Source organism: Peromyscus eremicus, chromosome 8b (genome assembly GCF_949786415.1).
Source record: "Peromyscus eremicus chromosome 8b, PerEre_H2_v1, whole genome shotgun sequence".
Lineage (NCBI taxonomy): Eukaryota > Metazoa > Chordata > Mammalia > Rodentia > Cricetidae > Peromyscus > Peromyscus eremicus.
In genome coordinates, this window is record NC_081424.1 from 27,984,657 (window position 1) to 28,012,016 (window position 27,360).

At 38.9% G+C, this 27,360-nt stretch overlaps 1 protein-coding gene across 1 annotated transcript in view; it reads right to left on the bottom strand.

Moving 5' to 3' along the window:
* Nucleotides 1-10,053: 10,053 nt before the first annotated feature.
* Nucleotides 10,054-27,360, bottom strand: part of Themis (thymocyte selection associated) — a 171,090-nt gene continuing 153,783 nt past the window's right edge. Inside the window, exon 5 of the mRNA XM_059273006.1 lies at nt 10,054-10,185. Coding sequence (XP_059128989.1) covers nt 10,054-10,185 — 132 coding nt within the window. The remainder of the gene's footprint in view (nt 10,186-27,360) is intronic.

A 27,360-nucleotide genomic window follows, 5' to 3' on the forward strand; every position in this document is an offset into this window, starting at 1 on the left:
CTCAGGGTCATGGGTTCGAGCCCCACGTTGGGCGCCAAATGTAGATGTAACCAACCTTCTTATTAAATAAGAAACACAGAACCAATGCAAAGAAGAAAGCCAAGAGGTCAGAGCTAAGAGCTAAAACCTTACCCTTCCTCCTGCAGTGGTCCTACCTCTCCGAACTCACTACCCCGTGTTAATGTCTTTATATAGTGTTCCTGTTTTGCCTTCTCATTGGTTGTAAACCCAACCACATGACCGCCTCGTCACAGCCTGTCTGTATAGGCCTCCAGGTTTTCCTTGCTTGGTATTGAGATTAAAGGCATGTGTGTCCAATAATGGCTGTATCCCTGAACACACAGAGACTTACCCAGCTCTGCATACCAAGTGCTGGGATTACAAGTGTACGCCACCACTGCCCTGCTTTCCTATGGCTTGCTAATAGCTCTGACCCCCAGGCAACTTTATTTATTAACATACAAATAACATTTTAATACAAATAAAATATTACCATAAGTGTGTTTTATAATGTACATAGGCTTAAGAAAGAAAGAAAAATGTTATAGACAGTCATAGTAAGAAATAAATAGTTTAAAAATAATAAGGCAAAGTCTTTAAAAAGCGAATAAAAGTAATATAAAAAATGCCATGTAATGGTGGGAAATACACAGAGAGTTTGAATCCTCTATAGTATTGTGTTGATTTTGAATTTTTTGATTGCTGCTAGAAGACCTGTAATTAAAAGAGGGACTGATGAAATAAACCAAACTAGATATTTTAAGAATGCCTTAACTTTAAAATGAAACTCTAAAAATGCATTGCTTTGGAGAAGAGGTTTTACTTTTGTTCCTACAGGAGACAAGAGGCTGTGGATTCTTTCAGGACTGATGTGGATCAGGTTTGATTAGGGAAGATCTACTGAATCTTGACAGGTGATCTATATCAACAATGGTTGTAGCTGGTCTTCCCAGGACCTGGCTATTATCTCAATTTTCTTAGCCACCCTTAAAGTTGCCTTTGCCCACAGACAACAGGAAGCAGTCTGGAGAACACGACGCCCAAATTCCCAAGAGATGGAGTTGATGGTCTTTGGTTATTTGGTGGGCTATGGATATTTGTTATCCTTTAGGGGAACATAGGAATGTAGAATAAAAAGACAACTATTAGTCTCAGATGTTTTGCATTAGCATGGATTTTGGTATATCGATACAAATTTAAAGTTATTTTTGTCACACTGTATATGTATTTCTACTCTTGTTTGGGGTATTGTGTTTATGAAACACACTTAAAAATGCAATGTATAATTAAGAAATGAGGTTAGTAGCTAATCTGTAATAGTCAAACTTAGAGTCATATTAGGTATGTTTTCAAGGTTAAACAAGGTATATTTTAGATAGATAGATGGTTTTCAAACACTTCAAAGACCTACATAATATGGCACTTAAGATGTTTAATAACCTAACATGTTTCATGACAATGATGTGCATCTGCTCCTGGCAGCACCAATTTCCCTCATTAAAGGATGATGGGCATTGAAGAAACTACAAATGGAGTTTACTTTCATTGTAGCAAAGCCAGCCATTTGGGCAAGAAACTGCTCTTGCCTGGACTGCTTGACAGTATGCTATACAGACTGCACAAGCAGGACACAAGAAAAAGACTGTTGAACTTTGCCAAGACAAGGCAGGACAGTTCTTTCATATTCTTGTACCACAGAAGAGTCTGCCTGATATTTTGCAGCACACAGAGGAATGTGACTGATGAACTTTGTCAGTACAAGGTGGGACAGTCTTTCAAATTTCCTGTTTCATAGAAGAGTCTGCCAGATACTCTAGGCCTATAGGCTGAAAATGAATACCCCAATGTTGCAGAGGAACTTTGGGTGAATGTTCAGGCAGCCAGATGTCCCTATTATTAGGTAATATTACATCCTCCTAGAGTCTTTGATGGAGTTAAAACTAAATAGTTGGAGTTAATTTTTCCTTAGCTATGATAAAAAGTAAATTATGTATAAAACTTTGGATTCACCAAGATAGGATAGATAATGGAGTATTTTCTATGTATTTGCTTAATATAAATGGATTGACTATTGTAAATGTAATTCTTAATTGGTAACTGTTTTTGTTGTATATAGTTTTACTATGTTAAAGTTAAAACCTTTCATTTTTATTTAGACAAAAAGGGGGAAATGTTGTGGCATATTAGTTGAAGATGTGTTACATTCATTTATGCTGTGGAACATCTGTTTAATGATGCAAATATGTGTTGCATTCTTTTATGTTGCACTTGTGTAACTCTGTGAAGCTGTGTTACTTTGCCTGTATAAAATACCTGATGGTCTAATAAAGAGCTGAACAGCCAATAGCTAGGCAGGAAAAGGATAGGTGGGGCATCCAGGCTGAGAGAATAAGTAGAAGGAGAAAAAGAGAAGAGAGAGGAGAAACAGGAGAATGAAAGGACATCTAGGGTCAGCCACCCCGCTACACAGCCAGCCATGGAGTAAGAAGTAAAGAACGGTATATAGAATAGAAAAGGCTGAAAGCACAGAGGCAGAATGTAGATGGGATAAGTTAGGTTAAGAAAAGCTGGCTAAAAACAAGTCAACCTAAGGGCAGGCATTCATGTAAGAAAAAATAAGTCTTTGTGTGATTATTTGGGAGCTGGGTGGCAGGCTCCCAATGAGTAAAGATTAAAAAGAGTTAAAAAAAATCAACTACACAGATTAGGTAATCTTTTCTCTATAATATCAGATAGTAAATATCTGTCACAGCTACTTGGCTTTGCTCATATAGCACCAAAGCTGCCATAGACCACATATAAAGGTACCAATGTGGCTATGTTTTAATATAATTTTACTTATAGGCATTAAAATTTAAATTTCATTTTATTTTTTCCCATGCCAGAAAATTCTATCTTGGCTATCATTTTTAAGGTCTTAGAAGTGAGAACAAACATTTGTTAATTTCTGAGCTACACAGAAACAGGCATTAGGATAGATCTCACCCACAGGCCATAGTTTGCCAATTCTGCTTTCCAGAATAGATGCCCTGCATCTATATTTCAATGTTCATGTAAGTGACTTCCTTTGTGCATAAGAGTATTCATGTGATGTGGGCATTTATATGCAAATTTAGATCTTAGAGGCGAAGACATGGCATTCTTTCAGGTAGAGTTCTACTCTGTTTGCAAAGCCTGCTCGCTTTCCACAATACTCCACTATTATGAGGACTATTTTTTTAGTAGTTCATGGTCTTGTGCAGACATGAGCTAAGGAGGAGGTAAAGTGAAAGTGGAAGAAAAACATTACTTTGCCTAGAAAGCTGTTGTTTCTTCCCCATACAGTACATGGTGCTGCTCTGGTAATTACCAGTCTGCTGATGAGAAATCCCCATTGGTGAGGGCAGACAAGTGAAACTCTCTACAAAGAGCAAGCCCTGCAGAAAATAAATTCATCTCTAGGTGGGAAGAGGGACAAGGTGGTCAGTGCTCACCAACTGCTAATAGCAAATGGTATCTCAGAATTTGTCCAAGGATGAAATGACTCGGCTTTTCCTCCTGGCACACCCGTAAACATTTAAATTGGAATTCAAACAATCACCAAGTGAAGAGTCTTACAACACTCTACTTTACTATGTTTATGCTTTCAAAGTAAAAGATCATTTCTCAGAACTATGGGGGGAGTCTTGGCAATATTGTGGTTTTGTTTGCGTTTTGATGATAACTTTGCATTAAGATTAAGCATAAAGTGAAATGCTAATCTTTTATAATAGTTTATGTAGAATATGACGTGAAGAGGTTGAAGGCTTAAAGCATAAAAAGGATAAGGTAGCAAAGGCTAGTTATTCTGGTTTAATCACTACATTTGTGCCCATACTGAAATACCACACTGTACCTATGATCATGTATACAGGACTTTAAACAAGTAAAAATAGAATTGTATTTAGCATATAACCCAGCAATAAGAGGAACTAGATGTTGTTTGCCAGTTTTAAATGATCTAATATTTTAAATGATAGGTTTTATAGTTTGGGGATTAAACACTCTTACTGAGCTTAGAACACTCTTGAGTAGCACTGAGTCATGGAGCTGATCTTTTATTAAAATTGAAAAACAAAAATACATTTCATCACAGGAGGAGTGGATGGAAGGGCAGAGGGGAGGTGGGGGAGGGACTGGGAGGAAAAGAGGGGGGAAACTGTGGTCAGGATGTAAAACAAATAACTAAATATAAAAAAAAATATGTTTCATGATGGTAATAGCTGAAGTAACACCTTCAGACATAGTATAACCAAGTGGTCAATCAAGGTTTTAAATATAGAACCCCTACTTTACCCAGCCCTTAAAATAATCCTTATGAGGAACTCATTTATGCCCTATTTCTCATCATACAAGGGAAACTTAGTTTAGGTGGCACATTTAGGTCAAACTAAAGTCCATACAAACACTGCTTTAGATTTTTTTCTTGTCCTGTCTTTATTCTCTCGGTTCCACCTTGGCTTTGGAGGAAAACTTTCCCATAGGGCATCATTTTTTTTCACCCATGAAAGTGAGAACTAGATGTAAGGAACAACCTAAATGAGTCTTCCTTAGATATGGGACTCTTTAGGACCAACCACCTCAACGTTCTATCAGGAGGGGGCATTGCATCAGAATATCTCAGAACTGACAGGAATGAAGGTTGCCTTCTAGGTTGACGAAGAAAGTGAAACTCGGAGACAGGAACTACCATGTACACAAGCTATTCATTTAGGTTTGGGCGAGGCTTAGACAAGAAAGCAAAGCACTCAGGTTTTGTTTTCTGGCTTAGTACTCCTCTCACTGGTTCAACAAATCTAATTTATAAAGGGCAAGTGATGGCAGATTTTGTCTAAACATTTGGGATAATACAAGGAACATAGCTAAGGAATAAAAAGGAAAAAAATTCATTAGAGATCATGAATCGAGAAAGTATAACATTTATTTAACAGGTAACATCTATGTATTCTGACAAGGATTTCAGCTCCCAGAGGGACACATAAGGCAGAAGGGGGAAGTAGATCCCTGTGTATCCAGGGAATTCACCAGAAGCAATCATAGTAATTAATGTGTAATGCACATAATAAGTCCTTTCTCCCAGGTAAATATTAATCCTCTTATCCTGGATGAGTTTGCTTTGGGCCCCAAGAAGCCTCCTTATCCATAGTCACAGCCAGTGGCAGGGACAGCTGCATGCAATGACTGGTGGGTGTAGGAATGACAGATGACTGCCCCAACTCAGGGCACCTTCAAAGAGTCATGCCCATTCCCAAGCTCCCTGAGACATACCCTGAAGCCTTTTAGTGATTGTATGATTGTATCAGAACTCATCTTCTCCCTCTGCCCAAACCTGTTTTGATTCCCCCGCCTGGGGTATTTTTCCTGAGATCACTTCCCAATCAACTTGCATTGTGCAAATCAACCCAGGGATCTGGGTGTGAAAAAAAAAAAAAAAAACCTGCTTAATGCAAATATTTCCGCTTAACACCTGTCAGCTACTTTAAATAGCTCTTGAGCTGATTGAACAGCGGGGCACTGTACTCTTGTTTACTCATCATTGCCAAGGAGGAAGAGGACAACACTGGGATCAGATCACCCAGGCAATGCCATGGTAGCAATGCTTTTTAGACTCAGGAACTAGTGACTTAGCCAAGGAGGGATTCTCATCCCCTCCCTTGTCCATAGCTATAAAAATCCCAAGATGGCACAATTCTCAAAGGAAAAAAAAATGCAAACTAAGCCTCAATGCCCACAAGAGCCACAACATCAAGACTTCTTAGAGGTACTGTTGGAAAATAAAGATTTCTTAGAAATCAACTCATAGGGTCAGTCAGTAGTTTCTTGCAGCATTGACATAGTTGGAGTCTACTATGTGTTAAATTAACTTTCAGCTCTTATGGATCCAATTTGACAAAAACAGAGAATTTAACAAATTGTTCATGGCACACTATGAGCAAGTGGAGTAGCAAGTTTTTAAAACGAGCAGTCATCACTAAGACTGCAGAGGTCTGAACTTTACCCTCATACCACATACGTATGGCACTTTCAGAGAGCTGTGCACTTATTTATAGACAAAACATGCAGAGTTAATGATGATGTTACTAAAAGATGACGTGAGAATCATCAAGCTATTAGAGTAAATTAAGGGCCCATGGAAGGTCATCTATGGGGTCAGTGAAATGCCTTCAGCAGTGTCTTAGAGAAAAGAAATAGGGCTGGCAATACTGTCCAGAGTTAGTTTCTCTGAATCTGACTATGGTGGATCCCATTGCCATTGCCTAGTTTCTGTTTGGCTTCTTAGCAAAATCTCTCTAATTGTTTACAATGACTGACTAGCTCAATAATTTTCTACACTTTTATCATCAGATATGTATCAGTAAAGGTTCCATCTCCTACATCTGATGAACAAAGCTGGATACTCTGGAGACACAAAATCAGAAAAGTAGCACCTCTGTCCTAATGATGACTTGTAATTTTTCATCTGAGATATGCTGAACAGTTCAACAGTTACCACTTTCACACACAAAAGAAGCTAGGAATTTATTAACAAATATCTAGGAATTTGGGGGGAAGAAGTCACTGTGGTAGTTCATATTTATAGGACCGGAGTGGTGAGGCAAAAGGTTTTTGTAAGTTCAAAGCCAGCCTGGGCTATATAGCAAGACCCTGTCTCAAAGAAAAAGGAGTTGGGAAAGCAGCTTAGAAAGGGTTTCATTTGCTCCTCTTGAACTCAAGAGGAGGCTACTGGATATTCAGAAAAAAGCATTCCATACCAAGCATAGTGAGTGTGAGTCAAATTCACCAGTTTATTTTTTTTAATAAAGCTCTATATACTACATGAAATAAAACAAAGTTGGCAAAATTTTCTTTCTGCTCTACTTTGCTCTTTTATTTTTATGTATAGGACTGTCAGGCCATGATAGCTCATACTGAAGATTCTAACCTGATTGTCTTTGAAGATGGGAAAGCAAATAAAAATACTCTGTGGACACTCATAGTGGGTAATTTTCAAGCTGATACATGTTGAAATTAACCTACAAAGGGAAATTTCACTTTACTCTCTTGTAGGAAGCTAAGAAGTCTCAATAGTCTAGACCTATTATTTTAATCCGAGGCTCCTTTTGTCCTTAAAGCCATCCGTTATGGGTACTGTGTAAGATTGGGTGCTTCCCTGATCTATGAAATACTCTGCATTATTCACTCAGGGCACAGCTGGGGCAGCCGCTGTACTATCCTAGAAATGCACACGCTGGGAAGATTAGATACCCAAGTTCCCTGTGATTGAAACAAAAAACTTTGATCTCAGGAATTGTGTTATCTGGTACTTTGTAGGATCCATAATCTTAAAGAAAAAATAGTTTCCAATGAATTAATAATGGCTTGAGTCTCAACCCGCTCCGGCAATTTTCACTGCAGTGGTTGGTTCTTTTATAGTCACACTTGATTAGTGTTTGAAATGTGGAGGAATTGCAATATGCATGGTTTTCAAAGCCCTTTACAGAATTTCATTTTATCACTCGGAGAGAGTCAATGAAAACGTAATAAGAAAAGCTCTATGGGATATTTTTATAGAAGTGTCAGAAGCTAGTAAGCTAACTACTTGAAAGAACTCAGATTGTACAGACAGGGTTGGGAGCAGAAGCACTTCAGAGACTCTAGATCTAGTATTTTGACTTTTATATGTCCTTGGAGAAAAAAATCATATGCACTACAAAATCAAATAAGGAGAGGGGGAGGGAACAAACCATATGCTTAAGAATAATTAATTTCAATTTTCCTACAAACCAAATGTGAAGTTTTGAAGATAAGTGTCACAGGAATTGAGCTGATTTGGTGTGTCTAAAATATTGCCAAAAAAGAGAAAAATCCTCATTTCTCTTGCAAGGGAATGCCAGATTCCCACCATATGGAAGTTAGTCTGGTAGCTTAATTGATTCTGATCAGTCCCCTGCAAGTTCATTTGAACTTGTTTTGTCTTCAGTAGAGATGGAAAATGCCACAGCACCTTCTCTACAAACTAAACCACCAGAATTCAAGTCCGCATTTGATTAGCTTGTACTTTTTAATATTTTTTATTAATTCTTTATGAATTTTATATTACATATTTTTACCACATTCATCCACAATTCTTTCCCTTAATTCTTCACAGATCATCTCTACCTCCTTACTCTCCCCAAACTGGTGTCCTCCTATTTTTTCTGTTTTTAAATTTATTTGCATAGTAATCCATTGACTCCAATTTGTGCTGTGCATACGGTCCTGGGTGTGGAGTCACACACTGAAGTGTGGTTGACCTGCCAGGAGCCACACCCGTAAAGAAAACTAACTCTTTCTCCTCCAGAAGTTATCATCTGTCCAAGGCTCGATGAACCTCTTCCCACTCCACTAAAGTGATAATTAGCTTGGTCTTGTGCTGGCATGTACAGGCAACAACAACCACTGTGAGTTTATTTGCACAGTAATGCTGTCATGTCCAGAAGACAGTTAAGCTCTGTTTAGCTCCTCCCTAACCTCTGGGTCTTACCATCCTCACACTCCATCTCCCATGATGATCCCTGAGCTTCTTTTGGAGGGATACACGATATAGATATCCCATTTGTGGCTAATCACTTATCAGTCACTTATTCTCTGCATTTTGACTATGAGTTTCTGTGTTAACCATTATCCACTGAGTAAAGAAACTTCTCTGTGATAAGGTCTGAGGGCTGGTTAAAACTCAGTTATCATAACCTCTTTAAATCCATTAAAACTTTCTTATTCATCTAGTATAAATATAAAAATATTATGATTAGGGCCAGGGCCAAGTCAGAAAAATGTCTTCTGTGAGGCACGAGGTCCTGAGTTTAGACTCCTGGCACCCACATAGAGAGGCAAGAACACTGACTCGCATGAGGAACTCCAGAGCTGGAGGAGGCAGAGACAGGAAGGTCCCTGGCTAGCCTGTCAGCCTGGCTGAAATGATGAGCTCCAGGTTTAGTGAGAGACCCTGCCTCAAAAAATAAAGTGGAATACCATCTTACAAGGACTCCAATTTGCAGTAAGGCTCATTAAGGAAGGGAATGGCTCAGTTGCATTTAGCCTACTGGCTATGGGTGGGTTAGGACTTCTCTTGGTCTTTTATGTGTTGAACACACAGATTGCAAGCCCAGCACTACTTTGAGATCTTTGGCAGCAGTTAACTCTGCAGTTCACACACGATTGAGCCTGTATGATAATGAGTATTCAGAGACGGGTAATGTCTGGGGGGCACTCACTAACCTAAGACAGAGCGCCTGTGTGGCCTGGGCAGGCATCTCCATGATGGGTAAGGTGACCTGCTGATGTCCCATGCAACCTAAGTCAGAAGCTCATTTTTTAGTAAAAGGGTGACCTGTAGGGCTCTGGCCCCTGTTTTGGGTAACTGTTGCCTTGCTTGCTGACCTTGACCTTGATATCTTCCCTATGCTAATTCCCTGCTGGGTTCCACCATCCTGAATGCTTAACAGAAGTTCCTTGTCTGTGTATCCTGCATAATGGGCGTTAACAGCTTAGATGCAAGATTGTAAAACATTGGTAGCGAACTTCTGCCCTCTGGAGTTCTCCCATTGTGCTGTAAGCCTGTATTTAAGACCTCCTCCCTCCTTCAATAAATGGCATTCGGCATTAAAAAAATAAAAAAAATAAAGTGGAGAGCTTCAAAGATTTTTTTTTAGTGGTTGAGTACTTGAGTGTTGCTCTCACATAGGATTCAGGTTCTCTAAGTACCCACAGGGTAATTATTATCCTCTGCATTTCCAATCTCTCAAGATCTGACTTCTTCTTATAGCCTTCCAGGGTACTGCATGCATGTGGTACATAGATATAAACACAGGCAAAACACTCATTCACAAGCTATGTCTCAAAAAAGAAAAGGTGAAGAGCTCCAAGGAAGATTCCCAACACTGACCTCTGACTTCTACACATATGCTCTGTATTCCAAACAATATGGAAGCAAGAAATTGTGCACTGTACCCTTGTCAGAGAGGTAGTTGAAACACTAGTGTACGTTGAACTGACCTGAAGTCACATCGGTGCCTGCTACTGCAGTGGCTCATGCTTGCTCTTCGGTCTCTCCACATTGGCCAAATCTTTCCGAAAACCAACCGGTATTCTTGAATGTGGGCCACCTTGATCTGGATGAAGTTTCTTGGCTCTGTCTGCATGGTGACTCTGAAATGGCAAGGACAAGTAAATTATCAGTCCCAAATAATTGCCTTCTAGAGATACGCCAGGGGTAAACATTTATCATATGGCAAGTCCTTTCTGTATGTCTGAAAGAGAACATTCTATATGCCAAATCAAGCTATAAATCAGATGTTTCTCGATGTATTTTAGTAATCTAAGTGTGGGAGTTCTGGGGTAGCCAAGTGACTAGAATAAAAAGATCATTTAGCTTGGGGTTTTGTGGGACTTCTAGCAGTGGGAGTGAGGGTGTCTCTGACTCTTTTGCCTGTTCTTAGGATCCATTTCCTCCTCCTGGGTTGCCTCAACCAGCCTTGATATGAGGATATTTGCCTATTCTTATTACATCTTGTTATGCCGTGTTTGGTAGATATTGTTGGGCTGCTGTTTTCTGAATGAAATGTAGGAGGAGTGGATATGGGGGAGAGGGAAGGTGGGAGGGGGAGGGAGGGGATAGAGGGGAGGCTGCAGTCAGGTAAATTGTATGAGAGAAGAATAAATAAAAGGGAAAAAAGTTGCTCTAGATAAGAAAATAATCTTCAGAAACTATTTTCCTTATGAAGTTTATAAAATACTTTACATTTAGAACATTCTTACCCAGTTGTTATCTTTATAGCCACGCAATGCAGTACTCTGTCATATATTACATAAGTACAGATCAATCCTGCATTAGCTTTACTCTTTTTTAAAATTTATTTTTATTTTACAATTTTATGTGTATGAATGTTTTGCCTGTGTGTGTGTGTGTGTGTGTGTGTGTGTGTGTGTGTGTGTGTATCACCTGCATGCCTGGTGCTGAAGAAAGCCAGAAGGTGGCATTGGATCCCCTAGAACTAGAGTTAGAAACAGTTGTGAGATTTTATGTGGGTTCTGGGTTACAAACCCAGGTTCTCTTGAAGAGTAACAAGTGCACTTAACAACTAAGCCATCTTTCCAGCCCCATTTATCTCTATGCTTTATTTAGAAGAAATTTTAATATCTGCTCTAAATTTATACTCATTTCAATCAGAAGTTTGAAAATTTGACAAAGTCCTCTGGCCAATTTGAGAATAATAATTCGTCATAATGAATTCATCACAATGAATTATTAAGGCACACATCAATGGTCTCTGGTAACTCACATAGGACATGTCATAATGTTTGACATTATACTGACACATTGCACAGTTCAAAAGATACTTCAGTTATAATCCCACACTCAAGACCTAAGGGGGAAATTAAACTCCAGCCCTTTGTTTTATAATCAAATCCAGACTAGAAACTTACTAGTTTGAATGTGATTATAAAACATTAACAAATTTGTAGTTAAAATTAGCCAGCTAGTTTTGGCCATTTACATTAGCAAATTTGGCACTGAGGATAAGACAATGAACTTGTCTCTAAAGTTCCTCATATAGATTATGTATAGAATTTTACACATTAAATCTTGGTTTTATAGAACAAAAGGCTTATACATCTTGGGAAGTATATATAAAAAAAATAAGAGTCCAGTATGATGACCTGATTCATCCAGGTTAACAAAACAAATGATGTGGCTATAACTCCTGGCCACCAGTACAGTACTCTGGTTGTCATTCTGTAACTGATTTGTTCTGCTGTCTGTACAGAATAATGATCACACTAAAGGCTACAAATCTATTGCATCCTTTTTAATCAATGTCCATTGCATGTAATTTTACAATACCCTGTTGCTTTAACTTTTGACTTGCCCACACGGCTTCTTTTTGAACCAACAGGGCTATTGACACATCTGGAGGCTGAACAATCCACACTATTGTTTATTTGCTCAGGCCTGCATTTCCATGAAGTGATGAAAATATGTGCAGCATAGTGTGAGGGAAGCTGACCATGAGCTGCAGTTTAGTTAGGGTACCAAACTGCCTAAGCTGAGATAGGAGTCCATGATGCTTTGTATACACCAGTTTAGACCAACAGAAACCAACTCAAGTTGGCTCAACCTTAGAGCTTCATGAAACCATTAAACGTGATTTGAATTCAATGCCATGATTTTTTTTTTTCAGGTAGTCGTGTAATATTGTGTAGTGATGACTGTTTCATTCAACAAACATCTATCCCTGATACTGCTGTGTGACCATGTAAATATATGACAGCCTCGGACTGTGAAATATAATGTCTCAAAAGGTTTATGAAGAGGATTAAAATAATGTGGTAAGTCATTTATAGACAATTCTCAAATCCCCTTCCCAAAATCAAAGGATGGCAACTTAGTAATACTACCAGAGAAAACTCAAAGGATCCTTTTGAATACTGATAGTAAATGGAACTATTCACAATCACATTGTTTACATTCGATTCACTCACAAGCCACAAAATGTATGTCAAAAACGTATTATGAAATTTTCAATCTGTTGTCAAGCCGGTATCAACACACAGTTTTTGAAATGATGAAGATTCAATATCTACATAGACTCTTGATTTTTAATTACATGCTTTTGGAAAATATATGGATGCCAAGATAGATGTTAAATCATAGTTTCTCAGTAGTAATAAATAAACAAGATTAATGGAAAAAGGTAGCTTAATGACTTTTTTCATACCAAATTCAACTGATAACATTAAAACACTGAGGGACCCCTGAGATGACAATGATAAAGGCATTTGCTGCCAAGCCTGATGAGCTGACCTGAGTTTGGTCCCTGGGACCTATAAGCTCATATTTGACTACTTTACATTTGACTCATTCACACACCACAAAACAACTAAGAAACCTGATCCCTGTAAGTTGTCCTCTGACCTCCGTGTGTACACTGTGGTATGATCCATTCCCTCTCCCTCTCTCACATCCACACAAAACAAATAAACAAATGTCTCCAATTCTTTAAACAAATGAATAAATTAAAAATATTTGTGAAAATCTAGCAGTTTGTGGAAATTATGAATACTATACTATATTGCAAATTCTAAAGGAGAAACTTCAGACACTCTTACTTTGAGACCTTTGTCATGAAGTCACAGTGGGAGGAAATTGTCACCCAGTCATAATGGGCCAGTGTTGACAAAGCCCTGTGTTTCTTGGTGCAAGCATTCATAGAAATTGATATTTTAGGAACACATTAGCATTTCATAAATTAAAACTCCCTTCTACTAGAAGAACTTCCTAAGCAGGGCGTCCTCTGGTTGAGCTCTGTGGGGTTTTCTAAGGCTTTACTTCACTCTTAGCCAGGTCCTGTCCTCAGCACCTAACCTCAAAGGAGAAGCATGTCCCTAAAGTCACTGACCCAACCACATCCTCTCATCTGTTTTTAATTAGTTTCGGTGCCATGAGACTGGGTTCCCATATCATAAATTACCAACGTTCTGCCACAAGAAAATTCCCATGGCATCATTTCTTCATTGCCCACTTGCCTTCCATTAACCTTCAACTCTCTCATTTCTCTTTCCCTTCTCATGGCTCTCAAATTCTTCTACTCTGAATTTCCCTTTTGCTCCATGGATGGTAACCTTCACTACATATTAAATTTTCTTTTAGAACACTGCTTCTACCTTCATACATTGACTAGAAGTGGCACTGGAGACCCACTCACTGTAAATGATGAGAACTGCAATCCAGTTATCCTTGGCTTGATGGTCCACTTGCCCCGAGTTCTGGGCACTGCATCCCTACTTCTTGCTGTTTGTTTTTATGCTCACCATATAGCTATGTACTGTTGCTGGAGAGCTTCTCTCCAGGTCCCACCAAGCCCTGCAGTCCCACAACCCACATATAAAATAATCACTCAGACACTTATATTACTTATAAACTGTATGGCCGTGGCAGGCTTCTTGCTAACTGTTCTTGTATCTTAAATTAACCCATTTCTATAAATTTATACCTTGCCACGTGGCTCGGGGCTTACCGGCATCTTTACATGCTGCTTATCTTAGCTGTGGCTGGCAGTGTCTCCTTCCGCCTTCCTGTTCTTTCTTTTCTCCTCTCTGTTAGTCCCGCCTAAACTTCCTGCCTAGCCACTGGCCAATCAGTGTTTTATTTATTGACCAATCAGAGCAATTTGACATACAGACCACCCCACAGCTTGTTGCTATCATTTGTCTGCTAATTTGTCATTACCATGAATCCTGGATTGATGTTGTCCCATCCAGTCTTAGTGTGGACATAATTCTGGGTGACATTGACATCTAGAAGAACACCTCATTCAACATCTCAACTGTATTCCCTCATTACACTCAAAGTTTTTTCTACAAAGACAGCCATTCATTTTATCCATCAAATATGTATTTCAAATCTTGTGCTTTTAAACACACTAATTATTGAAATTATTGAAGACACATAATTATATAGTATCCTATATATCTCTCATTCAAACTGTACTGGCCTACTACCTATAGAATTTATAAGTGAAAATTATGATCTTATTAGATAAGCTGAGAATCAAGAACTGAGTGTGAACATAGAACCTTGGGCATGAGAAAATTGCCTGATAGCTGACATAAACAGGGGGTCACTGTTTGGCACTACTTGGGCATCGAACCTTCGAACTGAAGGTGGGGGGTCCAGAGGAAACTGATACAATAAAAATGTGTGCAAAAATGGATGAATTGACACAGATTTGGAATGCATAGAATTTGGAATTGACAGATAGGTCATGCATCAGGCCTTTGTTACAACTCTATCGTTACGTAATCAAAATAAATAATTTGTTCTGTGGGATTTCCAGTGAACCAGCCATAATAATCCTGACCAATGATATTAAGGGACCATTACATCACTTCTGATGCTATTCTTCTTATGTTTTAGAGACTTATTTTTAGTTTTAATTGTGTGTATGTAGGCAGGTTGTAGGTCCATTCAATCTCCTCAGGGGCCAGCAGGGAGAACCCTGCATTAGACATTTTACTTTGTCAACGAGCAATCCTCTCCAACCTGATTTGTTTTTAAAGAAATCAGCTTCTCAGCTTTCTTAAACAACTGCTCTGTCCCAACATCTAAACTATTTTTCTTCAGAAAGTAAATTTAAGTGGTAACTTGGAGGAAATGTCCAGGGATATTCGGGGATTTCTTGGCTAGCTTTCTTCCCATGGTTTCTCAGCCTTTGTGCTCTGATAGAGTATAACCACCTTCCTGAGAAATCCTAGGACTTAGCACAATGACACTAACTAATTCTGGGACTGAGCATTACAATGCTCCAAAACCAATGACAAGAGAGCAAGCTTGCAGTTCATGTCCTGACTGCCATGGAATTTTCCAGAAGTGAATGCAGGCCTCATTGCAAACTTTCTTCATTCTCTGTATGTGAGGGCTTCTTTTTGTTTAACTTATGTTTGAGTAGGGATAAATAATTTAATGATCAGAGATATTATTAATTTAAACAAACTAGTAAGAATGTGGAAGTCCTGAAAGTAATTTTTCTTCTTTGTCCTGTGCCTTTATTTGTGCGTTCTCTTTGGTCACGTGGCCTCGGCACAATAAATAATTTAGATCACCAAACGGATTAAAAAAGCAAGAAATTTCTCATTATGCATTATAAGACTCTAATTTAATTTGATTTTTCTAGGGGAAGTACTTAAGCAAGAAAGAACACAAACTGTGAAAACGAATCTAAATCTGACCATTCCTACTGTCCTTGCTTACAGACAATATTCTAAGGTTTCACACAGTTATCCACATAGAGTCACAGGACCCCTTTTCTGCCCAGAATATATCCCTTCTCATATCCGTGGAGGAGGAGTACATTTGCTTCTACTGATTTTAAAAACAACCTTTCAGCTCTTCACTGCCTTATATTGTTACGGAAAGTCTGTTCAGGACTACACGTGATAGGCCTTGCTCCATCGGCACACCAGAAGTTGATTTCTACCTTTCCCTATAGCTTCAGTTTATAGCTTCCCCAGGTGGACTCTGTGCTGCCATCAGTCACCCCCAGGACTCCTCACTTGGACCACACCAGCTGGGTTCTGATGCATACCTAGTTAGGAACGTCATCAGCAGCCGTGGCTGCATCGATCTTGACACTGAGCTCTTCTTGGGCCCAGTTTTCTGGACAGACAGTCTGGATTGTCCGTTTGGTCAGGCATGAATAAAGCTTCTATCTATCCACTCCTTTCTCTTGGATCAAAGAATCAACAGTCAATCTTTAGAAAATGAAGATCTAGGGACCTACTTACTGGTATTGCCCTAATAAGAGATAACAGCCCAAATTCCAGCCCGCCAAAGACCACCTCTTCCTCTCACACTGACTGCCACGATATCCAAGCAAAGCCATCACTATTGAAGCTGTGATTAGAAAACCTTATCATGGATCGTATATTAAACATCTTACCACGCTCTCTTGGATAAAACCTTTCAACTTGCTATTAGACTGTTTTAAATCCTCACTTTCAGAGATGTATTTCAAGAGTATATTATAGATCTGACCACCTCGATTCATTCCTCCTTGCTTCTCTAAAGTCCTGTGAAATTGGCTGAGGATGGTATAAGTATTAGAAGCACTGCTTAACCAAAATATTTTTTGCTGTAGAAGGAGAATAGAGTGGATAGCTAATTTATGCAATTTTTATTCTGAGGAGATGAGCTAGAAGTCCTGCAGTTTTCAAAGATATTTGTCCTGTCGCACCACGTACTAGAAAAGCTTGCAAAAGAATTTGCTGTTTTCTGGCTCATGTGTTAAGCACCTATCCTGCAGATGCCAAGGTCGGCTTACTTAAGATGTTGATGTCATGAACACTGCAATAGCTCTTGGTGCACAGGCAAATCTTTTCCCTTCTTCCTTGTTTTGCTATCCTGCAAACCTTACAGTAATTACTTTGCATGGTTATGGTCCACAAGTTTCATAGTTTCTGTGTTAATGGAAAAAAACTATAACTCTCAGGTTCTGGGAGGGTAATTGGTGGCTAAAGGGTAGGTAAATCATTTTATTTAGAAATCAAGAAACAAACTACAATGGTATGAAAACAATGTGACACAGTTTTGGTGAAATTAGTTTTGAAATAGGGAACGTATGATGAGTGTTTAAACAGGGTCCAGAGGAGTCGTCCTCACTGCAGATGTCAGATGGGACCTGCTGTGTGCCATACAGGAGGTCTGTAATCAGTAAAATTATTTTGAATTTGTTCTTTAAAAATTACATTTTAAATCAGTTCCATTTTCTGAGGACTAAAACACACGCTTTCACCGGAACCTTTAAAAAGTAGAGAACATGACAACTTGATTTAAAACAGTGTCACTTAGTCGTTTGAGCTAGGAACAGTTCTGAAGAGTATGATTCATCCCACTCAAGCATCCACATTATAGAAATGTTAAGTAGCATCCTTGCGCCAAAATGTTGCCAAAACCCAAAAGCTTGCGTGTCTGAATAAGTGGCCAACCCAGGGTAAAGTCTTTGCAAGCTGCTGTCTGTCACCTCAGACTGACTCAGTCATGACAACATCCTAACACATGCTGCTCTTCTAACTGCTTTGTGCTCATGGTGGTTGTTATTGTCTTCCTTGTTTGTGTGACAGGGTCTCACATATCCCAGTCTGGTCTTGAATTCACTATGGAACCATAGATGACCTTGAACTCCCAATCCTCCTGACTCTATCTTGCAGGTGCTTAGATCGTGGACGTGCTCCACAACGCTTGGTTCCTGTAGTCCCGTGGACCAGCCTGGGGCTTCCTATGGGCTAGGCAAGAACTCTACCAACTGAGTAACATCTCCACCCCACAAACAGATTCTTGATAATATCTATAAATGTTTTAAAGTGAAATTTATTTCTAATGGACAGGAAAACACAAAAGTTGTCTATAGTGACAGAATAACATGTGATGTTCCATACATGTTATATATTGTGAGTTGTTTAAAGGGTTGCCAGGCACCTGTATGAAACACCTTCTCTGAGTCATGGCTGAATCCCAGGCATAACCTTTCTTCTCCAGGCCAACCCTGCACTGTGTCCCTGACATCCTCCTCAGCTCTTGACTGTCCCTTCCAGTCTTTCTCCCAATGCAATTTGAAAGGACCCTGCATTAGTGTCTCTGTTCGACTATTTTTCTTGTTCATTTTTAACCTCTTGTATGTATGAAATGTAGTCTTTATTGCTTTCTAGACTCTCCCAAGCCTTAAAATCTCAACTCTATCACTCTCCTCTGCTCTTACACACTCCTGTTAACACTGTACTTGCCCCTCCATCGTCCATTTTTATCTGCCTTCTCTTGGCCTCACTTCTCCTCCCAGACTCTCTTTGAAGCCACATGCCAACAGCTGAATTGTGGTGGTTACAAGACCCTCAGTTCCCACTCATCCATTATTTGCCAGCCCCTAAATTTTTCTCTCACCAACCCCCAATGTTCTGCAATTTACTGCTTGTCTCTGATGTAAATTCATGTTCCCGTTGACAACTCAGTTATCTCAGGATCTGTTTTATGTCAGGTCCTTTCCTCTTATCAGACATGTGATCTCTGCAGTCCAGAAATCCTCGGACTTATGAAGCTCCCTAACCACTTAATCAACTGTGACGGGGCTAGCTGAAATCAATTCCACCTTATTCTCCATCTCTTATCTTCTCTACTCTTGTGTAGATCTGTCTTCTGGCCAGTTGTGGCCTCTGGAACTGTCAGCAGCTCTGATACCAAAAGGAGTTCTGCCCCAAAATGAGCCTGGCATCTTTCTGTCATGGGAGGTGGGGGGGCGGGCTCTCAAGGCTGGTCCCTTCCTCAAGATTTATAATTGTTCATAGTGACTAGGGGAGAGAGGGTTCCCAAGACCTCTACCCTCCACAACAGTATACAGACAGTTAACTCTTGCTGGAGAGATAGATCTTTTTCGTTCAGTCCTGCAGCCGCCCTTGTTCCTGCAAACAATCCCTCTCTCCCCTTCATGTAAGTAACCCTAGGAAGACTCATAACTTCACCCAGCTAACATGAGGAGAGTTGCTTTCTATTTCTATCCTGGGTGCTTTGTCTGGGGTGAGCGGACATTTTGTTGATTTCTCAGAGAAAGGACACCCAACTACTGGCTTACAAAGTGCTCCGTTTCCTTTTTTTAGTGAATGCCTCCTCCTAGCAACGTGGTCCCTCTCCCTTCCTCCCTCACCCTGACTTCCCCAATCGATGACTCCTCTTACAGGTTTTGTATCCACAGACTCTCCTTCTCTAACACCCCACGGCTTGGTCCTGACTTCAGCAACACCACTCTACTCTTGCTGCGTCTGTCCTGTCTTTCCCACTCTCCTGGGTCTGCAGAGTGATAATCCGTTTCCTACTAGCCGGCTACGCTGACAGCTACACCTTCACCAGTAACTTTCCACATCACACAGGCTTTTCGAAGACCTCGTGGTTCCTCCTCTCCCTTCAGCGGGACACGGCCCTGCTAAGCATCTCATCAATTCTGAAAATCCTTTGCCCTCAGCCTGTCATCACATTGTTCTCTTCTGTTTCCTAGACCCTTGTGCACTAACCTCTTCTGTGTGTATTTTGTTGTTCTTCTGTTTTTCTTTTTTAATACCTTCTAAATCAATCATCTGTACAGCACTGAGTCTATATTTTTTGTTTTGTTGTTTGCTTTTTGTTTGTTTGTTTTGTTTTGTTTTTTGTTTTGTTTTGAGACAGGTTTCTTTGTGTAACAATCCTGGCTGTCCTGGAACTCCCTTTGTAGACCAGGTTGGTCTTGAACTCACAGAGATCCACCTGCTTCTGCCTCTGCCTCTCAAGTGTTGGGATAAAAGCCATGAGCCACCACCCTGGCAGTCTGATTCTATATTCTCTGCAAGGAAAGTTTTGCATACAAACGACCCATATTTGTACATTAAGTTGTATTTATGTTCTCTAGAAACAAATACGTAGTATATGTGTTTACTCTACCGATAGACCACATGCATTTTTAAAAAACTCAGTTGAAACTTTGAAAGAAAAACGTTCAAATAAAAGCATTCCAAGTAAAAGGTTTGTTTTACTTAGTGATATGTTTAGGATATAATAGATTGTCATCAACTTTTAAGTCTAAATTTGGTACTTTATAGTATAAATATTCAACTATTTACTTGTAGTTCAGATGATTTGTACACTGAGAAAGAATGACTCTCCCTAATAGAAATGAGTCCTCACAAAAATACATGGATCTGAACAGAAAAAGTGTCTCATTGGTTGCTTCCACGTGGGCTGGGAATCTGGATTCAGTTCCTCAGGCTCACACGGCAAGCACCTGGCTGACTCCCATCACCTCCTCAAGCCTGTTTTCACATTTTTAATGTTTGAAATAGGGCAGGTTTTAAAGATTACCCCCTGTTTTCAGCAGTGAAGGAACACAAAATCAGAACTATGCCAAACAATCTGTCTTCAAAATGATCTCTGCAGGACAGTTCTTTCATGACAGTAATTTCTTAGTCTTTTCCATCAGTGGCTAACTTGAGTATGTACATATGTATTCTCACTACTTGCAGACACTTAGTATAGATTAGGTGAACTTGTGAAAGGTGTTTGAACACTAATAGAATGCATCTTTAATTTTAAATAGACTGTTTGGCCATCATGACAACGAGCAAATCTTTAAAAGGTGCAGATGAATACTAGAGCCAGTCCCTTTATTTAGGTGATCCTACTATATTTTATAGTTTTGTTCTGTAAATTAATAATATTTAAAACACCATGCAGAAAGAACTTTAGAAATTCCTGGCTACAATTTCTTTGCCTTAGTAACTTGTCTATAATGAAGCTGTAAATATATTCCAAAAGTAGACTCATTTTTAGCCATCTTTTAGTATAATTTTAAAAAATTCTAGACAGTGGTTATATTTATGCAGTTCACCCAGAAAGCAATGTTTTCCCTAAAGAAGTCATCAGGGACAGAATAATGGCATAATGCATAAAAAATACTTCTTCATGTGTTTCATTATTGAAACATAATCTAGACATACAGGAAACAGATTTGTCAGTGAAGAACCTGAATTTTCATGCTGCTATGTAGTTAGCCTCCCTTGATGAGTTACATTTTCATACAAATAATAATGGCTTACATTTATTTTGAGCTTATTAAGTATTAAATGTCATTCTAGGCTTGTTACAAGTATTTGCATAGTGAAATGTTCAGCATTTTGTAAACATCTATCAAGGACATTTAAAAAAAAAACAAATGTTCTTAATTTGTCACTACAGTGCTTATTTTTAGGAATCACTAGCATGCCCAATAATATATAACATTTTTAACTTGAATTTTCAAAGTCAAAACAGTTAATATTATTTTTCTGAATTTTAAATGTAATAAAACATTGGACTGAAAACAATTTTAAACAATAGAAAATTACAATTATCTTCATATTGCTATTGCTTAGTTTCAAAATATATCATTAATTATAATAACCTATTTTTTCCTCAAAGGATAATATCAAGTAACACAGAATAAAATATGGTAAAGTTCATTGTCACATAAGGGTGTTTGAAAACTTCATTTCATTCTTCTTTATAACTTCAAATTTTGGCTGAAATCTTGATGAACACAATAAATTCATGGTTTTTCCTCTTGATGTAACTGATAGGAAAATACCAGAAGTGTGGGGAAACTGCTAATTTTACCTTTTCTTTTTTTTTTAAAGAAGCTTTATTTTGCTTATAAGTACAATTTATCAATTTATTGAGTGTAGTATATAGTACTTTCAATGAATTAATAAAAGTAACACACCTCAATACAAATTCATCCATGGAACGACCACCTCAGAAAATAGAGTACTAAGGCCCTGGTATTTCTCTCCTGCCTCAATGCAATTGCATTTCAATCTCTTCTCCAAAGCCAACCATCACCCTCACCTGGTTTATTTTCATTACTGTTTAGAGCTCCATGCACTTTGAATCACACAGTATGTTCTATTTTCTGGTTGGGTTTTTTCTTTACATATATCTAAAGCAAAGGATAGTCCATGAATGAATATACTAAACATAAACTAAAGAGTGTTTGGATTGATTCTAACTTTTGGATATTATAAAAGATAGTCTATAAATAGTTATAAATATTTAATACTTCTCTGCTTCTTTTTTATTTTTTTTTTTACACATTTCTGTTAGGTGAACATACATGCAGATATCTGTAAAGATGCACAATGGTGAAGTTCAATTATCAACTCAGAGTATCAATAAGACACATATTTGCATTTCTGAGGGATTTTCCAGAGAAGATTGGGTGGGTACCCACTGTGAATGTGGGTGGCATCGTCCCATGGCTTGGGCTCCCAGACAGAATTAAAGTAGCTGAGCACCAGCTGTCCCCTTTCTCTGCTTCCTGATGTGTCATGATATGAGCAAACAGCCTCCCACAGCCATTCGTGCCCCATGATGGATTTTATCCACTCAGACTAAAAAAATAAAATAAAGTGCCCTTCCTTAGGGTTGCTTTCTGATGGTTATTTTTCATGTCAGTGAGCAAAGTAACAAATACAAACATGTTTTCAATGGGTGCATATACATCCAGCTTAGTAGACACTGCAAAATATTTTCTTAGAAAAATACATTGAGGAGGGTGTGAAATTATTATTATTATTATTATTTTTGGTTTTTCCAGACAGGGTTTCTCTGTGTAGTTTTGTGACTTTCCTGGAACTCACTTTGTAGACTAGGCTGGCCTCGAACTCACAGAGATCTGCCTGGCTCTGCCTCCCGAATGCTGGGATTAAAGGCGTGCACCACCACTGCCCGGCCTAATTTCCCATTTTTATGCTGTCCTGGCCCCTAGTCAATGAAATGTCATCACTGCTACTGAAGGGAGGTCATTCTCTCCTGTTATTCTTCTCTGGAAACATCTGTGCTCACTTCCTAGACTGTTTCAATACACTGAGAGTGACAATCCAAACTAAATATCCCACCTATTTGTACAGTAAGTAGTTGAGCATCTTGGCCACTTTTCCTATCACACTGTCCATGTTATTGTTACTGGTTAATATAAATTATATATAGAGAGATATTGAAAATTTTCTGAGGAACTGCCATACTGATTTCCAGAGTGGCTGTACAAGTTTGCACTCCCACCAGCAGTGGAGGAGTGTTCCCCTTGTTCCACATCCTCTCCAACATAAGCTGTGAGCAGTGTTTTAATCTTAGCCATTCTGACAGGTGTAAGATGGTATCTCAGAGTCGTTTTGATTTGCATTTCCCTGATGGCTAGGGATGTTGAGCACTTCTTTAAATGTCTTTCTGTCATTTGAGATTCTGTTGAGAATTCTCTGTTTAGATCTACACTCCATTTTTTTAATTGGATTATTTGGTATTTTGATGTTTAGTTTCTTGAGTTCTTTATATATTTTGGAGATCAGCCCTCTGTCAGATGGGGGTTGGTAAAGATCTTTTCCCATTCTGTAGGCTGTGGTTTTGTCTTCTTTACCATGTCATTTGCCTTACAGAAGCTTCTCAGTTTCAGGAGGTCCCATTTATTAATTGTTGTTATTTGTCAAACCAAGAGCTAGGGAAATCACCAGGCACCCACAAGGATGTCCCCAGCTAAGACTCCTAACAATGGTGGAGAGGGTCTCTGAACTAGCCTTTCTCTGTTCTCAGATTGGTGATTACCCTAATTGTCATCATAGAACCTACATCCAGTGACTGATGGAAGCAGATGCAGAGACCCACAGCCAAGCACTTGGCCAAGATCCTGGAGTTCAGTTGAGGAGAGAGAGGGGTCACTATAAGAGCAAGGGAGATCAAGATCATGATGGAAAAAACCACAGAGACAGCTGACTCAAGCTAGTGGGAGCTCATGGACTCTTAACTGACAGCTGGGAAGTCTGCATGGGACCAAACTAGGCCCTCTGAAAGTGGGTGACAGTTGTGTGGCTTGATCTATTTGTAGGGTCCCTGGCAATGGGACCAGGAGCTATCCTGGGTACATGAACTGGCTTTTTAGAGTCCATTTATTATGGTGAGATTCCTTAGTCAGCTTTGATGTGGTGGGGGTGGGGGTGGGCTTAGTCCTGCCCCAACTTGGTATGTCATCCTGTGCTGACTACCCAAGGGAGGCCTTACCCCCTATGTGGAGTGAATGAGGGGTGGGATGGGGGGGCGTGGGAGGGACAGGAGAAGGGGAGGGAAGGGGAACAGTGGTTAGTATGTAAAATGAAAAAAATCTTGTTCATTTTATATGGCTTAATTTCATTTAAACCAGAAAATATAATCTTTATTTCATTAGATTCATTGAGTCAGTAATAAAATGTAATTCCCTGAAGTCAAAAGAGGATGTCATTTTATGTCCTGGCTTGAAAGACCCTGGCTATCTGGAAACAAAACCAAAACCTAGTAACCAGAACTCTCCTATAACTTTGAAATAATGGTCAATAGCTTCTAACTTAAAAAAAGAAAGAAGGAAACAAGACATTTTACAACCCCCACGGAAATGCACAAGACAAAGACACTTTGTGAAGATGCTTGCACAGAAGCAGGTCTTTGAATACATGCTATCATCTCAGTATATGATATCTGACCTGGGGTAGCAAGGAAGGAAGCAGACAGACTAAGTAAGAAGTGAAGTGAAGGAACTGAGAATGCTTGGCAAACAATAAAAGGTCCTACCTGCCTGGACTGAGTCTACCAGGTTGATCTCAGTCTGCGGGGAAGGCTTTGCCCTGGAGGAGGTGGGAATGGGGGGTGGGCTGGGGGGAAGATGAGGGGGGCGGGAGGGGGGAGAACAAGGGAATCCGTGGCTGATATGTAGAACTGAATTGTATTGTAAAATAAAATAAAAAAAAAAAGGTCCTAAAAAAAACCACCCCACCAGTTAATCCAAGTTTCTCCATGAGTCATTGTGTGACTGCCATTCTGAATCATGTTCACTTACAGCCACAGGAATACAACCAACAGAATCCACACTGTGGGCTGCTCTACAGAAAACATCCTCTTTCCTTCAACATACTGAGAAAAAAATAGAAGGAAATACACATCTGAGAAGACATAAAATCAGGTGCCAGTAAGATGGTGGAAAGCCCCTCACTACCAAACTCACACACCTAGGTTTGATTCCAGGAACTCACATGATGGAGAGGACCAACTCCCACAAACTGTCCTTTTACCTCCCCATGTACACAGTAACACATGTGATCCACTCCCCCCAAAATAAAGATTTAAAATGATAAGACATAAATATATGGCAGTCAATTGCAATATATGAATATTATTTAGAGCATGACTTAAACTATAAGAAACATTTTGTGAGACAGCTAGGTAAATTTATGTCTTTACCTGATTCATAATGACTTCGATAAGGAATTACTCCTAATGTTTCAAGTGTGGTATTGAATTGTTTGTTTTAAATAACTCTATCTCTTAGAGTTAGCCCTAAAAGAAGAATTCACAAATGAAACTAAATGAAATGATGTCTGATTTATTTCTTATACACTCCAGTTACAGTAAAGAATAAAGGATACGGATGGGACAAAATTGGCTTTCAGCTGATAGTTGGTGAAGTCAGGGGAGAGTATGTGGAGGATCATCATGCTATTCTAGTTACTTTTGGAGTGTATTTTTTCCATTTTAAGTAAAAACTATATATATTAAGACATGCGATCAAGACAATAATATACTTATATACAATGTACGAAAACATCTACTGGATTTCAGAAAATTTTGTTTCTTAACTCTTTTTTTAAAAAAAAAAACATAAAAACAGGCTATAATTCAAAAGTCCAGGGTTATTTTAAACAGTAAAATATTTTCTCTGTAGAAAATAGTAAAAATGATAATATTTCCCAATAAGCCCTTTTAAGCCAAATGATAGCCGAATTATACATATAAATATCGATTAGATTCTGTGATACAAAAGAGACCTATCTTAATCTGTTCAGAGAGCTATGTTTTACTTAAGTTGTGTATGTGAGATTCCTATTCATCTTCCCCTTCACTGTTTGATTTACGGCAGACATTTTTTTCTATAGGCTAATCCATAATCTAAAAAGATTTTAACCTCCCCTCGGAAAGTATGGCCAGCATTTTCTTTCATCAGCTTGATACAGTACAAATTCTTATCCTAATAGTGAAATGGTTCACTAAAGCTTGCCCAGTGATTGGGCAAAACCAAAACTTATTATAAGCCTCAGTCATCCTAGGGTCCCCCCACTCCACCCCCCGCTAGGCTAGGTAGCCTCCCTGGATCTGTGGGTTGCAGTCTGATTGTCCTTTGCTTTGTCCAATCATACCACAAAGATACATACTCAACTATGTTCATAACAGCATTATTCATAATAGCCAGAACCTGGAAACAACCTAGATGCCCGTCAACTGAAGAATGGATTAAGAAAATGTGGCACATATACACAATGGAGTACTACTCAGCAGAGAAAAACAATGACATCATGAAATTTGCAGAAAAATGGATGGAACTAGAAACTATTATCCTGAGTGAGGTAACCCAGACTCAGAAGGACAAACATGTTATGTACTCACTCATAAGTGGATACTAGATATAAAGCAAAGGACAATCAGACTGTTTCTTAACAGGTGAATGTTGGTGATTAGTATAAGGATGGGGTGAAAATGCTAGATTGTCTATGTCCTTAGAGAACATGACTCAGTATTTCTCCAGAAGGACAAAAGAAGCCATGGGATGGAAGCTTGCAAAGAAAGGGTAGAGCTAAGGTTGTAAACTAGATAGCTGGACTTTGTGTTTGTTTTTTAAGAAAGGGTTTACTTTCTCTCACAATTTAAGAAGGGTATAGTCCAACGAAGCAAGAAGGCATGGCAGTGGGAGTGTAGGGTGGATGGTCACCATTATGTCTGTAGTTAGAAAGCAGATGAAGATAAATATTGGTGTTCAGTTCATCGCCCCCCTCCTCTTTTTAGCTTGGGACCTTAGTGCCACCACACCTAATATGAATAATTCTTCCTTGATTTAATCATTTTGGAGAAATCTTTCACAGACACACCATAGATGTGACTCTTAGATGAATTCGAATGCCTTCAAATTGCAAAGAATATTAACCATCACAAGTTCACTCCCTGTCAACTTGATATCTGAATACATCTCTTTGAACTCATAGCATGCCATCATGACCTCACAAAGGTTCATGTCTTTCTCATATCCAAAACACATTCAGTCCAACTTCATAAGTCTCTATTGTCTTTAACAGTCCCAATATTGACAAAAGTCTCTTCTGAGACTCAAGACAAAAATCTTAACTACGGGCCTCCATAAAATCAAAATATAAGTGTCACACTAAGATAGGATAAACATTCCCATTCCAAAGTGGAAGAGTGGAGGGATA